Below are 21,510 nucleotides of genomic sequence, written 5' to 3'. Positions count from 1 at the left end.
TACCAGGTCTAACTCTGACCCCCCAGTACCCTGTGCTGTGGTTGGGAGGAGGCAGAGGGATTTCCTCTCCAGGCTTCCAGTAGGAACAGTTGCAGAGCACCCCCTCCCACCCTCCGACCCGAGACTGAGCACATCTTCCTTGCAGGGCATGGGGCAGGGACTGTCCTCTTTGGGGGAGGCTCACAGGGAGAAGGTGCTGGAAGCCGTGCTGTAAACAGATGAGCTGCTTTTCTGCAGATGGTCAAATATCACGAATTGAGAAGTCGCGATCTTAGCTTTTAGTAGTATATTTTTCTGTTTCTGCTGGGTGACTCATCAGCCTATGTTTCTGACTATTTCTGTTCATATCTGGAAGTTTTCTGGAAGGAAATTTATTATCACGGTAATAGTGTGGGTAGTTGATCTGGGTCAGCAGTGGGGGAAGGGGATGACTTTCTGAATGCATTTCTTAAGAAACTGGTATTTTATTTTGAACCATTACCTTTGACAAAAGTTAAAATGAGGTTTGACTGGCGTTTGAAAATCAAGATATGTTGTATCTAAAATTTTTGTTTAATGGTCAGGTTATCCATAATGGATAGAGTCCTTAATTAATTTGAAATAATCTATTTAAAAGGTAACTCCGTTTCCTTGTGTCATATAATGTGAAGCCACCAATTAAGGTAAAGGTACAACTTAAACTAAGTGGCTAAAAAAATGCTGAATGCCAGAGGCCAGACATCCTTGAACTTCAATGTGTGTAGAATTAAATCCCAGATCACTGGGTCCCACTCTGGAAATCGTGAACCAGTAGGTCTAAGGTGGGGCCGAGAATTTACAGTTCTGCCAAACAGTCAAATGATACGGTTGCTGCTGTTGTGGAGACCACACTCTGATCTGGTCCCATAGACAGAACCCCTGGCCTAGATTCTGTGGATGGTGACTGTGTGTGCTGTTGTGAGAAAGGGTCGGGGAGACATTTGTCCTCTGTACCCACAGTGAAGTCCAAGCAGGTGGTCTTGGCCGGCAGTCGTCATGGATGTCAGTGATGAATGTCGGATGGCCTGACACTTTTTAAAGGCTCCGTCTGGCCGAGATCAGAGGGCTAAGTGTGGGTGGCAGAGTGCCTCCCCACGTTAAATGCCCACTGGCTCTCTGAAACAGAACCCAGCAGCTTGTAATTTTTTCACTTCTCTGGAGCTGGTGTCAGGATGGCGGTATCGCTTACTAGCACAGGTGGCCGCTCACCCTTGGACCTGACTCATTTCTTGCCATCTGCGTGGACTCCCCCTCCCCAACATACACACTTTCCCAGGGGCATGGGGAATTACCTGAAATTCTCAAATTCGTCGTGACGTTTTCATTCCTGCCCTTTGCGTGGAGTGACCTTCCCGCTCTGGCAGTTGACCTTTCTGGTCATGCTTCGGCACCTAGCGCTTGACTGCTGCCTCCAACGCTGTCCCTTCCCCCACCCCCTTGAAGGGTCAGATTGGGATCATCTCTCCTGGAGGTCCGTCTTCCATGGTGGCCCTCTGCACTTTACCCTATGTGGGCTATTCTCCTATGGGCCCTTTCTCACACTGGCCTGTCACGGTGGCCTACTCTGCTCCTTCCTTGGGGACAGAGGTTGGTTTCATTTCATTGTTCTTGGGATAAAAAGATTGGTCACAGGAGTGATTAACACCTTCTTTGTAATGTTTGTTATAAAGCTTTATAAATAAAGTTATATGTATACATATCAGGTATCTGTACTCACGTCTAGATGTATAAAGTTTATGTAAAATTATATTATAGTTTTTGCAATTTAAGACTAAAACTGTTGAGAAGAGCTGAGGCTGACACTTGAACCAGAACTGTGGGTTCCACGCAAGTTGCTTGTTTCTCCTTCTGTGCACGTGTGTCCTTGTCCCCTCCATCCAGATTGTCCCTCTTTTATTTCTTTCCCTTCTGCTTCGTCTTTCCCTAAGATGCTCCATGCTGCTTGATCTCCTGCTTCCCTGAGCTCCTCTTGAATTCATTGTCTGTGCTCAGGACCGTCGTCATCAACCCCAGGGATGCCATTCTCAGAATTATGGGAGCTCGGCTGAGGTTTGCCACATAAAGGTCTGGCAGGGCAGGGAGTGGCAGGAGGAGTCTCCCCAGAGGGTGCGACCTTGGAGCCGAGCTTTGAAGGAGGAGGGAGTCAGCCAGACAAAGAAAGGCCAACAGGGCATCCCAGCCATTGTAAGGGTGGCCATCCCTCTCCAGCGCTTCCCTGCCTCACATGCACGGGTCCTGGACACGCTAAGGCAGTGACCAGGGGCCCCCTATTGTTGGGGGGAGCCCCTGGGACGACACTGTTCTTTCCCTCGTAGAATAAGTGTCTGTCTTCCCCACCGTTCTTCAGGAAACCGGATTTCCCCACGATTGTGTCTGATTGTGGAGAAGTCTAAGCAAAAGAAGGATTTTGCCAGGTTTAGAGATAAAATAGATACTGTTGATAATAGAAATTCAGTATTACCCCTGGCCAAGTACGATGTTATGTGTTCACAAGGATTTTTCATTTAGTCTGTGCAACAAAGTTGTGGGAGGTGGCTGCTGTTGTTTTCTGTGATTTATGGTTGAGGAAACTGAGGCACAGGGAGTCAAGGGGCTTCTTTCCTGGGTAGTAAGTGGCAGCACCGATGCCATAAGGTGCCTTCTCTTTCTGCTCTCTGCATTCATTCCCAGCATGTTGAGCCCCTGGAGTCTGAGTTCTAGTCCTGGCTCCACCAGCTAATCAGTTCTGTATCTCGGGCCGTGCCATTGAGGGGGTTAAAAACAGACCTCGCTTACCAGGTGGTTGTGAGGATGAAATCACTGGGTACTTACAGTGCCTGGCACACGGTAACTGCTCAAAACAATGTGAGTCTGTATGTCTTTGAGCCTCAGTTTCCCCATCTGGGAAGGGGGTTGTTGAGCTAAGTCATCTCATAGCACCCCTTTCAGCCCTGAGTTTGTGTTCCTGTGAACTTGACCGTTTCCCCCTCATCGTCCAGAAGAAGGTGGGAAGCAAGCAAGGGTTTCTAGGGCAGTCGTCATGCAGTGGCTGCTGGCGGACAGTCCCAGGACACCCCTCCGGCTGGCACTGACCTTTCGTGCTGGTGCTGGTGTTTTTCCACTCAGAGGGGTCTCAGAAAATCGCAAGAACCACAATTTGAAATCCAGCGTTCTATAAGTGGTAATAGGAGAGAGCAAACTACGACCAAGCTCAGTGTTCTGTATTCCGACAGGCTGGATATATGTTCCTCTTTATAGTCTTATTGACTTCAATCCAGAAACAAGAGCCCTGACCTTCAGCCCCTTTGAAAAGTATCCGTGTCATTCCCCTTGCAGATGCAAAAACAAATGCTATTTATTTCAAAGGATAATTTTATCTCCTGCATTAAATATAAAAATTCATCTACAGCATTTTCTTGGTTCTTTTCAAGCTTATGTGGGCCTTAACTTTCGTCGCTGCCACCTCCCCGCCACCTGGGTGCTGTGTGCCTCTGCTCTCAGAGCTCAGCCCGGAAGGGGGCGGCCAGGGGTGCGGTGGCCTGTCCAGGAGGAGCCCCCTGTCCGCCTTGAGCCCTGGACCCTCCACCTGGCTCTCTTCCCTGGATTTTCTACCACCATGCCGCCTTCACTGCTGCTCCTTGGAGCTGTCCTCACAGTTCCTGAGCGGGTGGATTCATTCAGGGTTTTTGGCTTCCTCGACTCCCAAGTCCTCTTCATAGAGTCTTGGAGACTTCCCCCCACAGAGTTAATACGGAAGGGTGTAGAGCCAGAGGCCTGCAGGATCCTTGCTTCTGTTTCTAGTTTCTGCATATCTTGTCTGCTGCTTTTTTATAATGTGTGTGTGCCCGACTTCTCAGCACACAGCCTCCCTCCCCTGCAGTGCATCTCAGGCTGAGAGTTAGGCTCACTGTTGGGTCTTCAGAGCTCCCTCGGCCCCAGCAGTTTGCACATGGTTTTTTACAGTAGCCCTTTGTTTTTCTGATCCACTAAGCTGTGCATCCCCTGACAGCCGTGGTACCTTCCCCTGCTGAAGAATGCATACATGAAATACACTGTCCTTAAAAACTGGAAAAACCTCAAATCTTCCGTGATTCCCGGTTCCTTACTGATTAATACATTAACCATCCAATGCTTTCTGTAATCTAGGCTCAACCACTCTTGTCTTGTTGTCACATACACACCATCTGCTCATTGGCCGAAATGGGTCATTGGTTGAGTAATCGCTGGTCACCTGTACACGTTGTTTCTGCCACCCCGTTTGCCTGAAATGGCTCCCATCCTTTCCACCTGTGTGACTTTTCCTGTCCTTCAAGAACCACCACCGCTTCCAGAAAGCTGATCCTGATGATGGTGGCAGGAAGAATGTTGGTTGCCATTTTATGGAATGCTTGCTCTGTGCCAGGCATAGGTACGTATTTAACGCTCACACTGCTCCAGAGACCTAGACAGCGTTATGCAGATTTGTAGTTGAAACAGGCATATAGCATCAGACCACATGTTTGAGGTTGAGAAGCTAGGTTAGTGGTGGAGCTAGGATTTGCCTCCCGGACATGTGCCCCCAGAGCTCACGCTCTACCTGACAAACAGGAGAGATTCATTTCTTTTGCTAAATTTCTCAAACACTTTCTCTGTCTTTCCTAGCAGTCATGTACTTCTCCCAGTCACCCTGTTGAAACTTGAGGGACTGTGTCCCATTCATATCTGCCACGTAGCAGGTGGCAAAAAACTTAGAAACATTTCTTTACGCCAAATGTTGTCTTTTTTTTTTTTTTTTAAATCCTGTTTTCTTACTGGTAAACCATTATATAATGTGACTGGAGAAAACGATGAAATCCTTTTTATTGTTACTATTTTCCATAAAATATCCAAAGAAGTCACGGTAGGGTTTAGAGCAGCCTTGGGTAAATGACCTCTTTTGTTCGGTGACTGTCTCACGTGCACCTGCTGTGTCAGCCCGTACAGGCAGAGCAGGGAACATGGAAGCCTCTGCCCCCCGGGCAGCTGCCTCCTGTCCAAGGAGCGGTAAAGCAGCTCGTGCTTTGTAAACAGTTTGACAGCATTCATGGAGGACTGCCTGTTCCTTTCTTAAATCTACACGGTTCTTTTACTTTGTTTTTTTAAGACGTTTTCTTCAGCTGTTGGTAACAACAGATGCTGCAGACGCTAATCCCTGTTGTTGTTAACTTTTCTCCAGAGGCTTAACGTTCAGTTGTAATTCTCATTTCCAAGGCCTATTCACGTTGTTAAAACAGAGGATTCAGAAACACTGGAATTTTAAACATTTCTTTTTCTTTTGGTGTGGCAGATCAGGAGTTTTGAGATGGAGAGAGTTATAAAGTGCTCTGTTGATGGGGTAACAGAAAAATCCAGAACACTGGAGAATAAGGGCCCATCTCTTCATGTTCTTCCCGGAGCTCCCCTGTCTTGCAAGGCACTTAATGTGTGATTTAATGTTCTGTCTGTAAAAGGAGGAGAGCTGCAGCGCAAGCCCGACAACAGCGTCCTCTGCAAGTAGCAGCGAGGAGCCCTGCCTTCCATGCTTTACTGAGTCGGGAGCTGGGCAGATGCGAGGCTGTATGCGTGCGTGGTCCTTTCTCCCCTCCCCTGCCCTGTCACGGCCTCGGCTGTGTGCATACCGATGGTGCGCACACATCTGTGTGCAGAGAGAGAGTAAAGAATGTGGCAGTGCGGTTGCAGGAGAACAGTTTGGCAGCTAAAATATTGACACACCAACATAAATCATATTTGTGACTCTGTTGAGAAGGTCACAGCAAAGGTTTCAGGAGAGGTGATTGTCTCTCAAGGCCTCTGAAATGTAGCTGGTTTTGAAATTCTCAGAACCCATTGAAACCCATCGTTTCTGCAAATCTCTATGATTTAAGCATGCTACATCCTGTCATTATAGGACATATCAAAATAGTAAAGTGTAATCCTTTGCTAGCGTGTTATTGTGGCCCTTGGTTTTGTGGCCTTGCAGACTTCATAAGTATGTCTGTCAGTGCCTGTGGGCGCCACAGTTGGGGCAGTCAGGGGCGAATCTCATTTCTCACATTTGGTACCGAGGGACTGGCACCCAAAAGGTGTAAGTGTTTACAGAGGTTCTCAAAGAGGGACCGCCAGACTGGCCTGGGGGTGGAAGAGCCCCCCCAGGCCAGCCTCGACCGTACTCCTCCCTGTCAGCCTCTGTGCAGCAGCGGGTCAGCAAGAGTGTGGGACAGGAAAGGAAGCCAGATCCCCAGTGTTGTTCTAAAGAATGTTAGAAACATCAAAGGAACCTCTCTTAGACCATCTAGCATATCCCATCCCAGGTACATATAAGTGACTCAGTAAATACTGGTGAAAATGGCTTAGGAATTATCCAAGTTAAAATAATGCACATACTGGGGCACCTCGGTGGTTCAGTCAGTTAAGTGTCTGACTCTTGATTTTGGCTCAGGTCATGATCTCATGGTTTGTGAGATCAAGCCCTGTGTTGGGCTCTGCTTTGACAGTGAGGAGCCTGCTTGGGATTCTCTCTCTCCCTCGCTTTCTCTCTCTCCCTCGCTTTCTCTCTCTCTCTCGCTTTCTCTCTCTCTCTCTCTCTCTCTCTCTCTCTCTCTCTCAAACTAAATAAACTTCAAAAAAATAATGCACATATTTATTATTAGAACAAGGCTCTCAGCTGACTGTCCAACATCTTAATATTATTCTTGCCCTGACCCTGTCACTCCACTCAACCCCATGCATGTGAATACACATGGACTGTACCTCAAGCACATGTGTGCATGCACCCATGAGAAAAGACTGTTAGAAAGCTATGCCCTTGACCCAAATCTAGATCTTTTTACATTGATAAGAAAACAGCCCACTAGGATTAATTATACAGGCCAGATTTAGAACAAAGGATAATATGTTTAAAAATTGTTAATTATAAACTATAACATCAGTAATTGTTACCACATAAAAAGAATTTGGGTGAGGGGGAATATATTTTTACCCATTCCCAGGGTTTAGGAGAGGATTAAGTGATGGGGAGTTATACTCTGCATGGAGTTCTTGCTGAGGATGATTTTGTTTTCCTTCTCCTCCCCAGCTGTGACAGTTAGCAATGTCAGGGCGTTTTTGATGGTCACTCCTGGGGTGGGCAAATATTACTGTCCTCTGGTGTGTAGAGCCCAGGGAACCTACTAAATCCTCTAAAATGCACAGAACAGTCCCCCGTGACAAAGAATTATCCAGCCCAAAATGTCAATCGTGCTGAGGCTGCGAAAAGTCTGCTGTCAGCTGTTAGGTTTATTTGGTGACCTTTACAGTGGATTAGGTTTTATTTCGTGAATTCAGAGGTGAAATTAACACTAGGACTGGTCATTTTTCTTTGTATGCTGCGCTTGGCCTTGGCACCCCGGCTGAGGCCGGGACAAGCCGTGGGCATGTGTGAACGCCTCGATTCACGCAGTCGATGACAACAGTGCCTGCACGAAGTTTTAGCTGCTAGTGGTAGCAGCGAAGGGAGATGAGCTGATGTGCCCAGTACAGGGGGCTGTGGGAGGGAGGGCCAGGGGTAAAGCTGCCTTGTGGAGAAGGAGCTCTGAGAGCCAGCGGTGGCGGCACCGCCTGGGAACTTGAACCTCATTGTTCGCCAGAGTTTCAGCGGCCAGGATGGTAAAAGAAAAAAGGGAAGACAAGAGCTCAAATGGAAGAGTTGAGGCTGCAGAATAAGATGAAATAAGAACACCGACTAGAATTCCTTCTGAAAAATGCAAACTCTCGGCCTCCCCAAAGATCTGCTAAACCAGAATCTGGGTTTTAGCAAGCAAGATCCTATGTGATGCTTGTGCATCTGGAAGTCAGAAGAGCCCTGGGTGAACGTTTTGTACTTCACATCGTGGCCCTGACTCTTGCCAGCCATGCGGCCTGGCCCAGGTTACAAAACTTCACTGCACCTTAGTTATTCTGGCTGTAAAATGGGGATGACAGTGTCACCTGGTTCGTGAGATGGTTGTGAGACCCAGACGTGCGTGTTTGTGTTGAGGACTCAACGGTAAATGCTTACCAGGCTGAGCCGTGACGGATAATAAGAAAACTAAGCTCAAGGAGAACACATTAGGGAGGCAGTGCGTGTCCTCATCGCCAGGCAATGCCTGTACTCCTTGCAGATCTACTTCTTTGGAAGAAGAAAATAGCAAACACTGGAGCTTCAAAAGACTCTGGTTTTTGTCAGCAACCCAACTGGCAGAGAGTGATGGACCTGGGGACCAAACAGCCGAAACTCCCAGACGTGTTCCATCAAGTCCAGCCTGGGCTATGCTCTGTTCATTACCTTGCAGGGTCTGAAAGTCAGTAGGACTGTGCAAGATGCTCCGGAGGAGAAAGGCGTTGAAGAGGGGAGGGCAGGTTGGAGGCAGGAGGCTACACGAATGAGCCCTTGACTGATTAGCGGGGTTTGAGAATGGGAAAGAATTTCTAGACTGCTCCTCGTGCTCCGTCACACAGGTGGGTCCCTGGCTGCCTGCTCTGTGCACGTGAAATCATGTGTGGCGAGCCTGTCCCCCTCCCTGCCCCGCCTGCCCCCCCCCCACCCCGCCCCGCCCCACAGTGAGTCCGTCTCCCAGCAATCACCTTTTGGAAACAAGACCCTTGCCAGCCAGTGGGCGTATAAATCCTTCAATATGAGATGAAGCAGAACTTGAATCACCACCACATTGTTCAACGGAGTTTCAGCGGCCAAGATGGTAAAAGAAAAAAGGGAAGACAAGAGCTCAGATGGAAGAGTTGAAGCTGCAGAATAAGATGAAATAAGAACACCGACTAGAATTCCTTCTGAAAAAGGAAGAGCTTGAGCTATGTGGTGTTCAGGAACGACTAACGCTAACAGCTGTTGGGGGGGATTGGTTTGTTTTCTGAGTGTTTTGCAGAACATTTTTCAATCTCTGATTTACATCATCACAGGTTTGCATTATTTTTCCTCAGTTTTTTAATTATGAAAATTATTCATTGTCACAAATGTAGGAAATACAGAGAAAACGAGCAAGCACACCCAGACGTCATACCCATCTAGTTGTTTTTTTAGTCAATAGCTGTGTGCCAGGCACCTGCTGGGTGTCAGGGACTATGCCGGATGCCAGGGAAACCCTCAGGGACAAGGTGGCCTTGTCTTGCTTTCTTAGAGCTTACAGTTGAGTGGCTAAATCTTGATGTGTTTCCTTCCAATAGTTTTTTGTGTGCCCTTAATGACTATGTAATAGCAAACAAAGCTAATATTTGCTGTATTCTTACTGTGTGTTCACCCCTGTTTCAGTTAGTGTATGTGATAGTATTAACTCAATCCCTGTAACAGTTCTGTGAGGGAGGTGCTGTTATTCCTGCCCGGCAGATTGGGAAACCGAGGCATAAAGAGGTTAAGCAGCTTGAAGATCACAAAATCAAAAAATGTGGAGTCTTGATTAAAACCCAAACAGCTTGGCTCCAGAGCCTGACCTTTTAATCAGTGAACTATACTGCTTCTCATAATATTTATAAAATTGAGATCATTCTGTACAGACAAGTGTGATTCCTGCTTTTATACTGACCATTACACGTGAGCACCCTTCTATAAGAACAAATGTGCACAGACTACCTCCAAGAGAAGAATTTTAATGTATTCATTCGTTTAATAGGATCATAAATAAACAGATAGAAATGGGATGATAAGTATTTAAATGCTTACAGAGATCACAGAGCATTCTTAAGGCTTATCATAAATTATTTTAATCCAGTAACTTTAAGAGGAGTTAAGATGGACAAGTGACTTTAGGAAATGAAATGTTTTGTAGCTTATGTTTGATTTCATAGATTTCATAGCAGCAAATCAAACCCAACCTTAGCCAAAGATAATGAGAAGTCAACGCTAACAGCTGTTCTGGAAATTAATCGTCATGTGGCATTGTGTTGGAGCACTGGAACACTGGAAGAGACTGAATGTTGTGATCTGGGTGGTTGTGAGATTTGAGTTGTCTGAATGGCTTTTCAAAGCATGTGTTAAGACCATGGTTTTATTTAGATTCAGTTTAGACTGACATTCCCACGAATCCTTCGCCTCAGGTGAGGTCTGCTCACACAGGAGCTTTTGCTCTTCTCCACTAGTTTCAAAGTGAGCAGGTGGGGCGTTCTTTCCGCTGGTCTGTAAGGTATCTGTGGGTTATAATAACCTTGTGTAGCAGTGGGGTCTGCAGTTGAGAAAGATACACATGCATGAAATGTGAAGAGATTTCAACTAATAACTAGAAATTTGGAAACTGGTGACATAGGAAACCTGAATTATAGAGATATCTAGCAGAAGGCGTGAACTTCCAAATCAGGCAGACATCGGTTGCGATCCCAACACACCTGTGTATTCACTGCCTGACCCTGGGCAAGTTACTTTGCTTGGCTGAGCCTTAGTTTTCTCTTCAGGCTAATTAATCCCTGCCTCTGGCGTTGTCATCAGGATTAAATGAGTCTGTCTGTATAAAACTCCTGGCGTGGTGCCCAGCACTTGGTAGAGGATCCGTTAATGGTCACTGTTATTATTGGCTATTAAATATGCTTTCATCTTCTTCCAAAATACCTAGCCTTGTAACATAGTGGTTAAGAATGCACATGGAGGCCAGACTCCTTGGGCCCCCAGTCCTGGCTCTGTACTTCCAGGCTGTGTGACAGTTGGCAAGTGTCAAATGTGCTTCAGTTTGCTTTTCTTTAAAACTGAATAATTACAGTAGCTACATTTGAGGGTGGTTGAGTGTTAAATAAACTAGTATCCATAAAGCCCCCAGGACGATCTGGTACAGAGTGAGCACTCTAGAGCGTTTGCTGTTACCAATAATACAGTCACTAACTCAGAAGAAAATAGAAATATTACACCTTTGAAAGTAGGTATCTTTGAACATTTCTTCAGCTCCTACAACTTTTGCTTACTGTTTGATGTATACTTTGATGGTTGTAGCTCCCACCCAATTTATTTCAATGCATATTAAAACTTGAATTTTAAACCTGGTGATACCATTTCATAATATGCGAGCGAGCAGAATTTTCTGATCTGACACTGTGTTTAAATATAAGTCTTACTGTTCTGAAATGTCCTTTTCTGTCCCCAGATTACTCTGAGCTGGGAGAGCTACCGCCACGATCTCCTTTAGAACCGGTTTGTGAAGATGGGCCCGCTGGCCCTGTCCCAGAGGAGAGGAAAAGGACATCTCGAGAGCTTCGAGAGTTATGGCAAAAGGCTATTCTACAGCAGATCCTGCTGCTCAGAATGGAGAAGGAAAATCAGAAGCTGCAAGGTTGGTTTGCCATATTTTTTAGAACGAACAGGGCTGCTAATCTTAATTTGTCTTGGCTCTGAAGTGAATCGCATCACACATAAGAATGCCATCTTTAAAAAAACAAACAAACCAAGATGCTCTAACATACGTACATACATACATATATACAAAATATCTGTTTACTTTTTCAAAGTGGAGTTAGTGCTTTTTACTTTCTGGAGGCTTCATGATAACCTCACCCAGTGCATAAATTATTCCTGGATGGTCGTTTGCGGCATAACATCTGGAACTTCCGAGAGACAACCCTCAAATGTAAGCTTCAACTCTCTGAAGAGTGTTTTTTTTGTTTGGTTTTCTCTTTCCCTCCTTACTTTGTCCCCAGCCACAGTCTGTGCTGGGTGGTAGGTGTGAACTAATCCTGCACAAATCAGTGAAATTCATAACCTCACTCTATGTGCCTTTTGAGTGGGTTGCAGGTAACCTAAAGCAAAGAGGACGAAGCTTCAGCATTAGCTGAGTTCTAACTGAATAAGATCGAGATGCTTTACAGACAGACTCTTTTAATGCTGCCGACAGCTTTCCAGAAGGCAGGTGTTAGCCTGAAGAGGAAACTGAGGCTCACATCAGCCAAGTTCTTGCCTGGGGTTATGTCAGTATCAAAATACGACTTGAACTTTGAAAGTTTAGATTTTGTTCATTTCCTGTTTTCTTTACTGTTGCTTGAACCAAAAAATATTATCTCATAGCAGCTAAGTGAAGTGGGTGGTGTGGTGGAAAGAACGTGGGTCCTGGAGTATAGAGAGCTGACTGGATATAAAATACTGGGCATTTTGATGGGGAAATCTGAACGTACTCTTTCCAAAGGAGGCTGTGCGGGCGGTTCACTTGTGCCGCCACGGCCCAGAGCAGTTTGGCAGTTAGAGCACATTTCATTGAATTTACTCCTTGGCCGCAGATGTTCGTCTTTTATCTTGATGTCTGCATATAGAGCTGAAGGTTATTAAGGCACCAAATCTCGTAAGGTTCATAGTCCACCAGCGCATGTCATCTTTGACCAAAAACACGAAGTCAGATACAAAGTAATAAGACCTTTGAATATGAAAGTAGTTGAGCATTTGGCGTGGGCTACTTACAGGTGCTGTGGGCTCTCCCTGTACCCAGTATTGAGGCTGAGAGACCCTCGAGGTGCTGTGGGAAAGGGTGCAACCGTGAGGGGAGTTTACTGCAGTGATTGCTAAGATTTCTTCCAACTTGGTTTTTCTACCATTTTCTTGGGTGTTCTTGAAGGCAATTCTAAAAGCAGATGCTTGAAAGAGACTTGACAGTGATCACATCACTGAAGGTACATCAGCTACATGACTGCTTTGGAGCACAGGACTCATATTCATGCATATGTTGGGTTGGGGTCTTTGTTGAAAAGCAGAGAGGCAGTTCAGTTCATCATGTAGGCCATAAGTCCTGACACTTCTCCGGGCCAGTCTGCTTGCAAATGACAGCCACGGAAAATCAGGGCGTAGCTGTAAAATGGGCATGGCACCGGCTGGCTTCTTGGGACGTTGGGGGCATCATGGCTGCCATCGAAGAGACTGATCAGTGTGCCACGAGAGCAAAGCTTCTGTGAAGCTGTGTAAATGATGATTACAGACAAGAGTGAACAGGGAAGTGTTCCCTAAGGTGACCTGGAACACCTGGCCAGGTGTTGCATCAAGTTCACTGGGCCTTGCCAACATCTTGCCACCGCTTCCTCATTCCATCTGGTGGTGGTCCATCCTGTGAGGTCTTGCATTCTTGCTATTTGCATTAATTTCTCTTTTTGTCTCTATAAAGTTCAACATATGTGTTCACCATTGTGGTGAATTTAATTCAGAAAGCATTGACTGTTTCTGTGAGTACGGTACCTATATTGCTGAGACACTTCATCATCAATAAGAGCCTGACCGTGAATTGCCTAAAAAAACATTTTGTAAGCTTTGTTGGGGTGGGATGGGAGCAGAACTTTCTCTCATTAAATACAGAAGCAAGATTTGACATGAACCAACCAGGAGTATACCATGTACTAGAGAGACAGTCATTCTGCTACACTGTTTGTTTGTTTAACTTCTTTTTAAAGGAAAGTTAAATTGTAGCTGGGTGTGGGATGTGGTTCTTGTAATTGATCTAGTGTTTAAGCTAGATTGCATGCTGTTTGAGAAAGAAATGGGAAGAACATGTGTGAGGAGGTTCTTCCATGGTTAATTAAGCCTGTTTCCTAGATTTAAAAAAAATTTTTTAATGTTCATTTATTTTTGAGGCCGAGACAGAGCATGAGTGGGGGAGGGGCAGAGAGAGAGAGAGAGAGAGAGAGAGAGAGAGAGGGAATCCAAAGCACTCTCCAGGCTCCCGAGCTGTCAGCACAGAGCCTGACGTGGGGCTCGAACTCACGGACCTCGAGATCATGACCTGAGCTAAAGTCAGATGCTTAACCGACTGAGCCACTAGGCGCCCCATCCTAGATTTTGAATAGGTGGATTAAGTATCTGTTACTATTCGGGAAGCATTGCATCTGAGCAGGAACCAAACCACATCATCTAAATTCTCTTCAGTCCCTTATAGGCGGGACTATATTGAAAGCTGAATTCTAATTTCCCCAGATAACTTTTAATGGTTCTGGGACCAAAATACATTGCTTGTCTCCCAAGCCGGCAGTCTCCACCATGTCCCTCTGCAAGGCCATTCCTCCCCTATTACAAATGAAGATGTGAGAAGTCCAATGCAGGACAGGATGTGTGGTTCAGTACAACCATGGTTTGGGGCCAGAACACTATTGCTTATCTCACTGACTGATGTAATTCAAAATTTCATGCTTCAGATTAAAGTGTTACACTGTATATCTGCATAATGGTATGATAACACATTGAATTTTGTATTTTAACTGAAATGTAATTGATATTTTTTAAAGGGTTTTTCCTGGTTAAGCAAATGCATTATGTTGGTTTTGAAAAATAAATAAATCAAGACTGCGGTTCTTCTAACATCCCTACAAGTTTGGAGGTCACTTGATCACTGATGCTTCCAGCCTCTTGGCCTTTCCTTACTAAAGTTTTAAGAGATGATGGTAATTGGGGCACCTGGGTGGCTCAGTCAGTTAAGCAGCCAACTTTGGCTTAGGTCATGATCTTGCAGATCATGAGTTCGCGCCCCGTGTCAGGCTCTGTGCTCAAAGCTCAGAGCCCGGAGCCTGCTTCAGATTCTGTGTCTCCCTCTCTTTCCCTCTGCCCCTCTCCCACTCATGCTCTGTCTCTCTGTGTCTCTCAAAAATAAATAAAAACATTTAAAAATTAAAAAAAAAAAAGAGGTGATGGTAGTTGGAAGAACATTTTATTTGTGAAGGCAGTCACTAGCGATGCAGGATTGGGGACAGGCAGCTACAGCCCACCTTGTGTAAGAGACATAAATCAGACCTGAACGTCATTAGTCCGAAGTCTGAGTAGGCTCATACATTCATGGTAGATGGTAATAAATGTTTTAGATGAATCTTCTGTAAGGTTACGTTTGCCCTCATGTAGTCCTAGTGTCCCATAGCCCCAGAAATACTCAATCGTGGGTTTGTAGACCCTTATTTAATATTTTAAACGGTTTGGTCTTGTACATAAAGGCCTTGTCTGGGAGCTTTGACATTTGTTACAAGCGTGTACCATCTGCATTACTTAATAAGACATTTTGGAGGCTCTGGATTTCAGGCAGCAATGTTAGGATACTCAAACTGCAGGATGGTGCTTAGGCCAACGGTAAAATACATGGATTAAGCCTTTTCAGTGGAATCTTCTGGCTAGATGTTATTGTCCTGTTGAGTTCAGAGAAGGCTCCTTGCATAGCTTGCTGGGCTCTTTAGTGCAGCCAGACAGGCTCACAGCAGAGCTCACTGTCAGAGAAATGTCCCTTGGCACTGAGAGCCCAGTGCTACCTGCAGTCACTGGCCAGCAAGGCTAGTCCTGAACCTGCTTTGCCACAAGGTGGTTTAATGGGACCTTCAAAAAAATGTATTCTTCAAAGTGAGAAGGAAAAGAATAAAGATGGTAGGTAGAAAATCGCAAGAGAGGCAGCACCAGGCCTGGAGTCACTTGACTACCCACCAGCCAGTAAATAACTTAGGGCAAGCCCTATACTTGCTCTGAACTTCAGTTTCTGTGTCCATGAAGTGAGAGGCTGGATGAGGGACGTTTTCAGCAGCGTCTTTTCTTGCATTTGTACTTGAAGGCAGTAATCAAGTCCATTAAGTACATAATCCATGCATCACATGAATAAGGTCTTACCATTAGGGTAGTGTTAACTAGATTAACTGAGTTAGCCTTTGCTCAATTTCTGACACGGAAAAAGAAAATATTTTATTTCATGTTATCAGCACTTAGTTTGTAAAGCAACATTTTAGACCTTTCCTTATTTGTCTTTATATTTTTGATAATTTGTGAGCACTTGCTGATTAGCAGAAATTTTTGGATGCTTGGTATATTTCATCTCACTGAATCCTCACAAGAATAACTCAATGAGGTAGCTGTAATTCCCGTTTTAAAAATAATAGGCACTGGAGTTCAGTGTAGTGGTTGGACCTGGAGGAAGGTATGGGGGGGAAGGGGGACTTTGGGTCCTGCTCCAGCACCTCCGACTTCTGTGGCCCCTCCTCTACTCCTGAATCAAGTGGGGATGGGGGTGGGGAGAGCATGTGGACTTTCAGGGGGCTGAGGGAGGACACACTTGGAGGGGCGGGGGTGGGGGGAGCACCGGGACCTTCAGGGAGCTGGGGGAGGACACACTTGGGGGGCGGGGAGAGCATGCGGACTCTCAGGGGGCTTGGGGAAGACACACTTATGTGATGTCTGCGTTGACTTAGCAGTGTCTCTAGGACTACGAATGGCTGTATGCCAGTAAACTTAACTGTGAAGATGCAATAGGCAAACTGCATGAGAGGTACAGTTTACCAAAACTGAAATGAGAAGAAAAAGATCTGAATGGCCCTGTATCTGTTAAAGAGATCACATTTGTGTTGAAAATCTTTCACTCGAAAAAACTCTAGGCCTGGAAAGTTCCCCTGGGTTCTGTCAAACATTTCAGGCCCCTGATAGATACATGCCTAGTTGCAGAAAAAAGATGTGTAACCATAAGCCCCATAGTGCGATGGAGAAGGGCAAGGGCCCCAGGCCTGCCCCACCTCCTGCTCAGGGACCTGGGAGTTGCTGGTCAGCCTCTGGGCCTTGGTTTTCTCAACCAGCACCCTGCCTCAGAGAGTCATTAAGATTAACTGCTGCTGAATATAAAGTACTTAGGACATAGCATTTGTTTATTATTATCATAAAGACCACAGTTGATCGTCTCTGCAGAGGCCTGTGTACTGGCTCATTTAGCTGGGCAATGCTATGTGTTGTCAAGATCTGAGACCTGAGGTGGGATGGATTTGGGGGCTCACGACATCACCAATGTGTTGAAATAGAATATCGTGGTTTTAGGTGGGAGTGAAGTTGTCAGAGTTAATCCTGAGAATCGTCAGTTTAAACTTTTCCTTTATCAATTCCCTGCCTCTCCCCCCGCCCAACCCCAGTTTGGTAATCCAGGTATAATTCTTAAGGCAGTTTAAGCTGAATAAAGTTGGTGAGAAATAACAACTACCTTCGTACATTTGGGGCAATGTCATATGAAAGGGAAGATTTATTCTGTTGAGCTGCAGGAAGCAGAAACATGACGAGGTAGAGGCTACCTAAGAAGGTTTGTCTCTAAATAGGGAGAAACTGTCCTTGGAGAGGCTCTCCTGGTTCAGATGAAGAAATTGTGTTCATCTCTAACCATGCCAGGCACCAGGAATCTTAACGCATAGCTCCTGTCCTTAAGATGTTTGCAGTTTAGTAGGGTAGCTGTGAAGATTGATAGAACTGGACAGGTATGGGATATATTTTAGTAGTGGAGCCAACAGGTTTCTTGGGGCAGGGCGGGGCGTTGTGCAGGGGTCAGAGAAATAAATCAAGGACACCTACTAGGCATACTCAGCTTTTTCTAAGGTAAGGAAAATGAGGTGGCGCAGGAACAGTGACTTTAGTCCGGACCTGTCAGCTTGGCTGTAACTGCTCACCATTCCAGTAGCGATGCTAGATGCTAGGAAATGAAGACTTGTAGCCATAGCATTCTCTAACACTCTTGCATGATCTCTTCTAGCCTCTGAAAGCGATTTGCTGAACAAGCGCCTAAAGCTTGATTATGAAGAAATCACTCCTTGTCTTAAAGAAGTGACCACAGTGTGGGAAAAGATGCTTAGCACTCCAGGAAGATCAAAAATTAAGTTTGACATGGAAAAAATGCATTCGGCTGTTGGGCAAGGTAAGCTTTATGGGGAATCCATCCCGCCATCCTTACCTCCCATTGATGTTGGGAAGAGGTATGGAATAAAAAAACATTAAAGCCCAATTTTGGTGGCTGTTTCTCTCGTAGTTACCACACCTTTCTGTAGTCTGTTTCCACATATCTTAATTTGTGTGAGTTTCATCACCTTTCATGATTCCTCTTAATTAATTAAAATGCCCAGAAGCCTAGGAAGCAGGAAGAAGATAGGAAAACAGGGCTTAGTTGCCTACAAACTGGGTAATGATGACATATCTAAGTTAGATGGTAAAGCAAAAACTGATTGCATGGCTTCTCTAGGGAAACAACACAGTTTTATGCACAGACTTCGGACAGGTCGTCCCAGGTTTAGATCCCAGCCCTACTGATTTGCCAGGTGATCTTAGGTGAGTGACTTAGCCTCTCTGAGTTCCACTTTCCCTGTTTGTGAGGTGTGGGCGATGACAGTGATTGCTGTGAGCAGTAAAAAAGCTGATACCTGGAAGCACACTGCACATCCCTGCTACCCTGGAGGGCCCGGGTGGGTAGGCGGTGTTTGTGGGTTTTTAGTGTGGTGTACTGACAGTGTGCCAGTCCACACTGCTACTGGCTAAGAATAGGACTTGGGACTAAACATTTAGAAACTTTTCCAGTAATTTGACAAGGGTGATCCAAAAAAAAAAAAAAAAAAAAAAAAAGTGGACTTGTCTTTTATCAGTCTTTTTTTTCTGTTTCATTTTTATATAAATTCATTTTTACTGTATTTTATAAAAGTATCAGCAGTGGATTGGAACATTTTAAAAGAAAACAAAAACTGGTTCTTCACAAATAGTTTGAGTAGTGATGATTATTAGTGTTCAAGTAAAACAACCATTTCTTTTAAATAAATGTATATTAGCATCTGCTGGCAAGATCAGAGACCTTTGGAGTCTAATTTTAGTGGTTATCAAGTTCTGGTCAGTTTAGTCAAGAATAACCAAGAATTCAGACAAAGCAGTTCAAATATGTATGAAGCTTGGTTTTCTTCTGTGGACTTTGTTAGCAGCTCAGCGGAAGAAGTTACACAGTGTTACTTAAGAGAGTGAGTGGGCCAAAGCATTTACTCCTACTGTAGTCTGTGGGCATTATTTAACCTTTATCTGAACTTGACTGTGTCACTTTCAGTAATAATATGTAGTGATTGCTAGTTACGACTTTCCCCTTTCTATGGGTAAGGAAACATGACTCTGTTGTAATGGGCCCAGGGCCTGTTCACACACCCATCTCCTGGAGTTCTCACCACCACACAGCACTACCTGTGGTTGGACCTGCCTCGGCAGTGCTCTCCTCAGAGAGCAGAAGTGTGGCGGGTGGTGAGGACTCAGACTCTTAATTGGCCAGCGGCTTCCCGTGTGACCTTTGGCAGGTGTCCTCGCCCTCTTGGGCTCCAGCCTTCTGGCAGCTAGAGTGAGAGGCATAGACCCTACAGAGGGTCTCACAACTCTCTTCCAGTTCTCACGTTCTTTTGCCCCTAGTGATTGCTGGAGGCTTACCATTGCACCAAGTGGCCCCAGATTGCCGTTTGGAAAAGGGAGAAAGCAGAGAAAAGAAGGACTCTGTTCTTTCCCTTTTCACTATTGACTATATGATGGTCTTCAGGTGGCTTTGCTTGTACAAAAGGTAAATCGCATGGGTCTGTGACAGCTGTTCTGAATGTTTGAGTTTCTTAGAAACCGGCACCTGGAGATACTGGTTTTCGTTATGTATTTGACAAGAGGGAACTGATGGAAACACTCCAGGCATCTGGAACCTGTGTAGTGAACTTTGGGATAGGTGATTATACAGTTTGTAAACTGAGATGAGCTGAGGCTAACCCTCTTGTGTCCACTGACATGGTCATATCATACCTTCTGTGGCGGAAATTCTATTTCTTACTGCACAAGGGGCTTTTTCAGTTATTCGGCTGGTTTTAACACATAAGATGTAATGACTCCAAACAAATGCCCACAGTCCATCTTGTAGCTCAGAATAAAAAACGAGATTAAGAGGGGGTCAGAACCACCCCTTTGGCCTCTTAGGTAGAGGCCAAGTTACTACAGAGACTTTGAAAGAGAAGATAGTCCCTGTGTGGGTGATGAGGCCCTTCCTCTTAATGGTCTGAGGACCCCTAAGTGATGGAAAAAGGGATTTATAAGCCTTCCAAGTTAAAATTGGATCAGAGCAGCAGGATTAGTGTGTCAGCTTAGGAGAAGGAAGAATAATTCTGTAGAGCTTTAAATAACTCAAAGCTTAGTTTGGGTTTAAATGATTTCACTGAAGATAGCAAGGTAGAGCTTTGTGAACCGGAGTATACTTTTCTAGGATTGAGATTGCGAAGAGGGCACCTCAGCAGTTGGCAGTTCAGGCCAGATGCAAACACTGCTTACCCGTGATCCAGCAATGCCACATGTAGAAACCTGTTCTAGAAATTAACCAGTCAAAAATGTACTGCAGTAGGAAGAATGCATATTATGGCGTTGTGTAGCCAGTAGCTAAAACAGAACCAGAAACTCCTGCCATGTGACTGCCCTGTGCCATAGTCCTCGAAAATGACACAGTAGATTTGTATTTACTGGTGTAAGAGATGTGTGAGATAAGTAAATGAAAAAAAAAATACTGTATGGTCTCATGTACAGTTGTATATTTCTGTATGCACATAGTGTGTGACACATGCATGACACAATTGCACATATCCGAGTAATAGGATGACCATACATCCAGTTTACCTGGCACAGCCCTGGTTTACAGCTTGTCCCAGTGAAATAATAAATAGCCTTCCTCTCTAGAGGCTTTCAAATGCTTCCTGCTTTGGCGTGGTGAATTATGTGTTCACTCTAGTTATGAGTGAGTGGTTTTTCACTTTCTTTATACCTTTTGCATTTTTAGAAGGGCTTTTTTTTTTTTTTAAGTGGTGAGCACAAATTACTCTTGAAGTCAGTAAAAATAAAAAGGTGTTTATATTCAGGGGGAGAGTGGCCTCCTGTCCCCCCGGAACCCTGCCTGCAGGCCCAGGGTACGAGTGGAGGCAAAACTGAGCATGGGGAAGGCTGTTCCAGTCCTTCTCAGCAAAAACATTGGCTCCAATTCGCATGACTCTTTGTTTTTAAATCACAAAACCTAAGCTCTCTTAAATACGAGAATATGTGGTACTGTCCAATGACACAAGCGATATTCTCTTCTTCCAAAAAATAAACGTCTGATAAGATAATGGGAATGATTTAGTAATAAGAGGAAATTGGTTATCTCATACCTTGGGAAAATATCCCAGTTTGAAAATAATAGTTTGTGAAAAAGCCCCACTATAAATCACTTAACGTGGTGACTGTTTTTCAGACCACATTTACTTCTATTATAGTTTTAAATGTTAAGGGCTTGTGTGCGTGTGTGTACACACACACACACACACACAAACACACACACACACAATGATATTCTTCGAAGCAGGGAGAGAGGAATGGAGTAATCTAAAAAGGCAGATGTCAGGGTGTGTTAGTTTCCTGTTGCTTCCGTAACAAATTATTACAAAATTGATGGCTAAAACAGAAATTTTCTTCTCACACTCCTGGAGGCTAGAAGTCTGGGGTCAGGGTGTGGGCAGGGACGCACTGGGCATCCCTTGGCTTGTGGCTGCGTCACTGTGCTCTCTGTCTCCATGATCACATTGCCTGCTCTTCTCGTCTTCTCTGTGTCTCTTGTAATGACACACGTCATTGGATAGAGGGCCCACTTGCATCATAAGGATGCTGATCTCATTTTCAGACCTTAATTATGTCTACAAAGACTCTTTTTCCAAATCATGTTCACAGGTTCCAGGGGTTAGGATGCAGACACACATCTTTGGGGGCCACCATTCAACCCACTACACAGGATCATGAGATTAATGCCAAGACCAGCA

The 21,510-nt window shown here is 45.0% G+C and overlaps 1 protein-coding gene across 8 annotated transcripts in view; it reads left to right on the top strand.

The window, feature by feature from the left end:
* Nucleotides 1-21,510, top strand: part of TBC1D1 (TBC1 domain family member 1) — a 224,409-nt gene that overhangs the window by 166,905 nt on the left and 35,994 nt on the right. For all 8 annotated transcript variants that reach the window (XM_053217464.1, XM_053217463.1, XM_027054259.2 and 5 more), the window contains 2 exons: nucleotides 11,088-11,273; nucleotides 17,436-17,597. In XM_053217464.1, coding sequence (XP_053073439.1) covers nucleotides 11,088-11,273; nucleotides 17,436-17,597 — 348 coding nt within the window. The remainder of the gene's footprint in view (nucleotides 1-11,087; nucleotides 11,274-17,435; nucleotides 17,598-21,510) is intronic.

This window comes from Acinonyx jubatus, chromosome B1 (genome assembly GCF_027475565.1).
Source record: "Acinonyx jubatus isolate Ajub_Pintada_27869175 chromosome B1, VMU_Ajub_asm_v1.0, whole genome shotgun sequence".
In the NCBI taxonomy this organism is placed as follows: Eukaryota; Metazoa; Chordata; class Mammalia; order Carnivora; family Felidae; genus Acinonyx; species Acinonyx jubatus.
The sequence above is the reverse complement of the archived record's forward strand: the minus strand, read 5'-3'. Positions and strand labels throughout refer to the sequence as shown.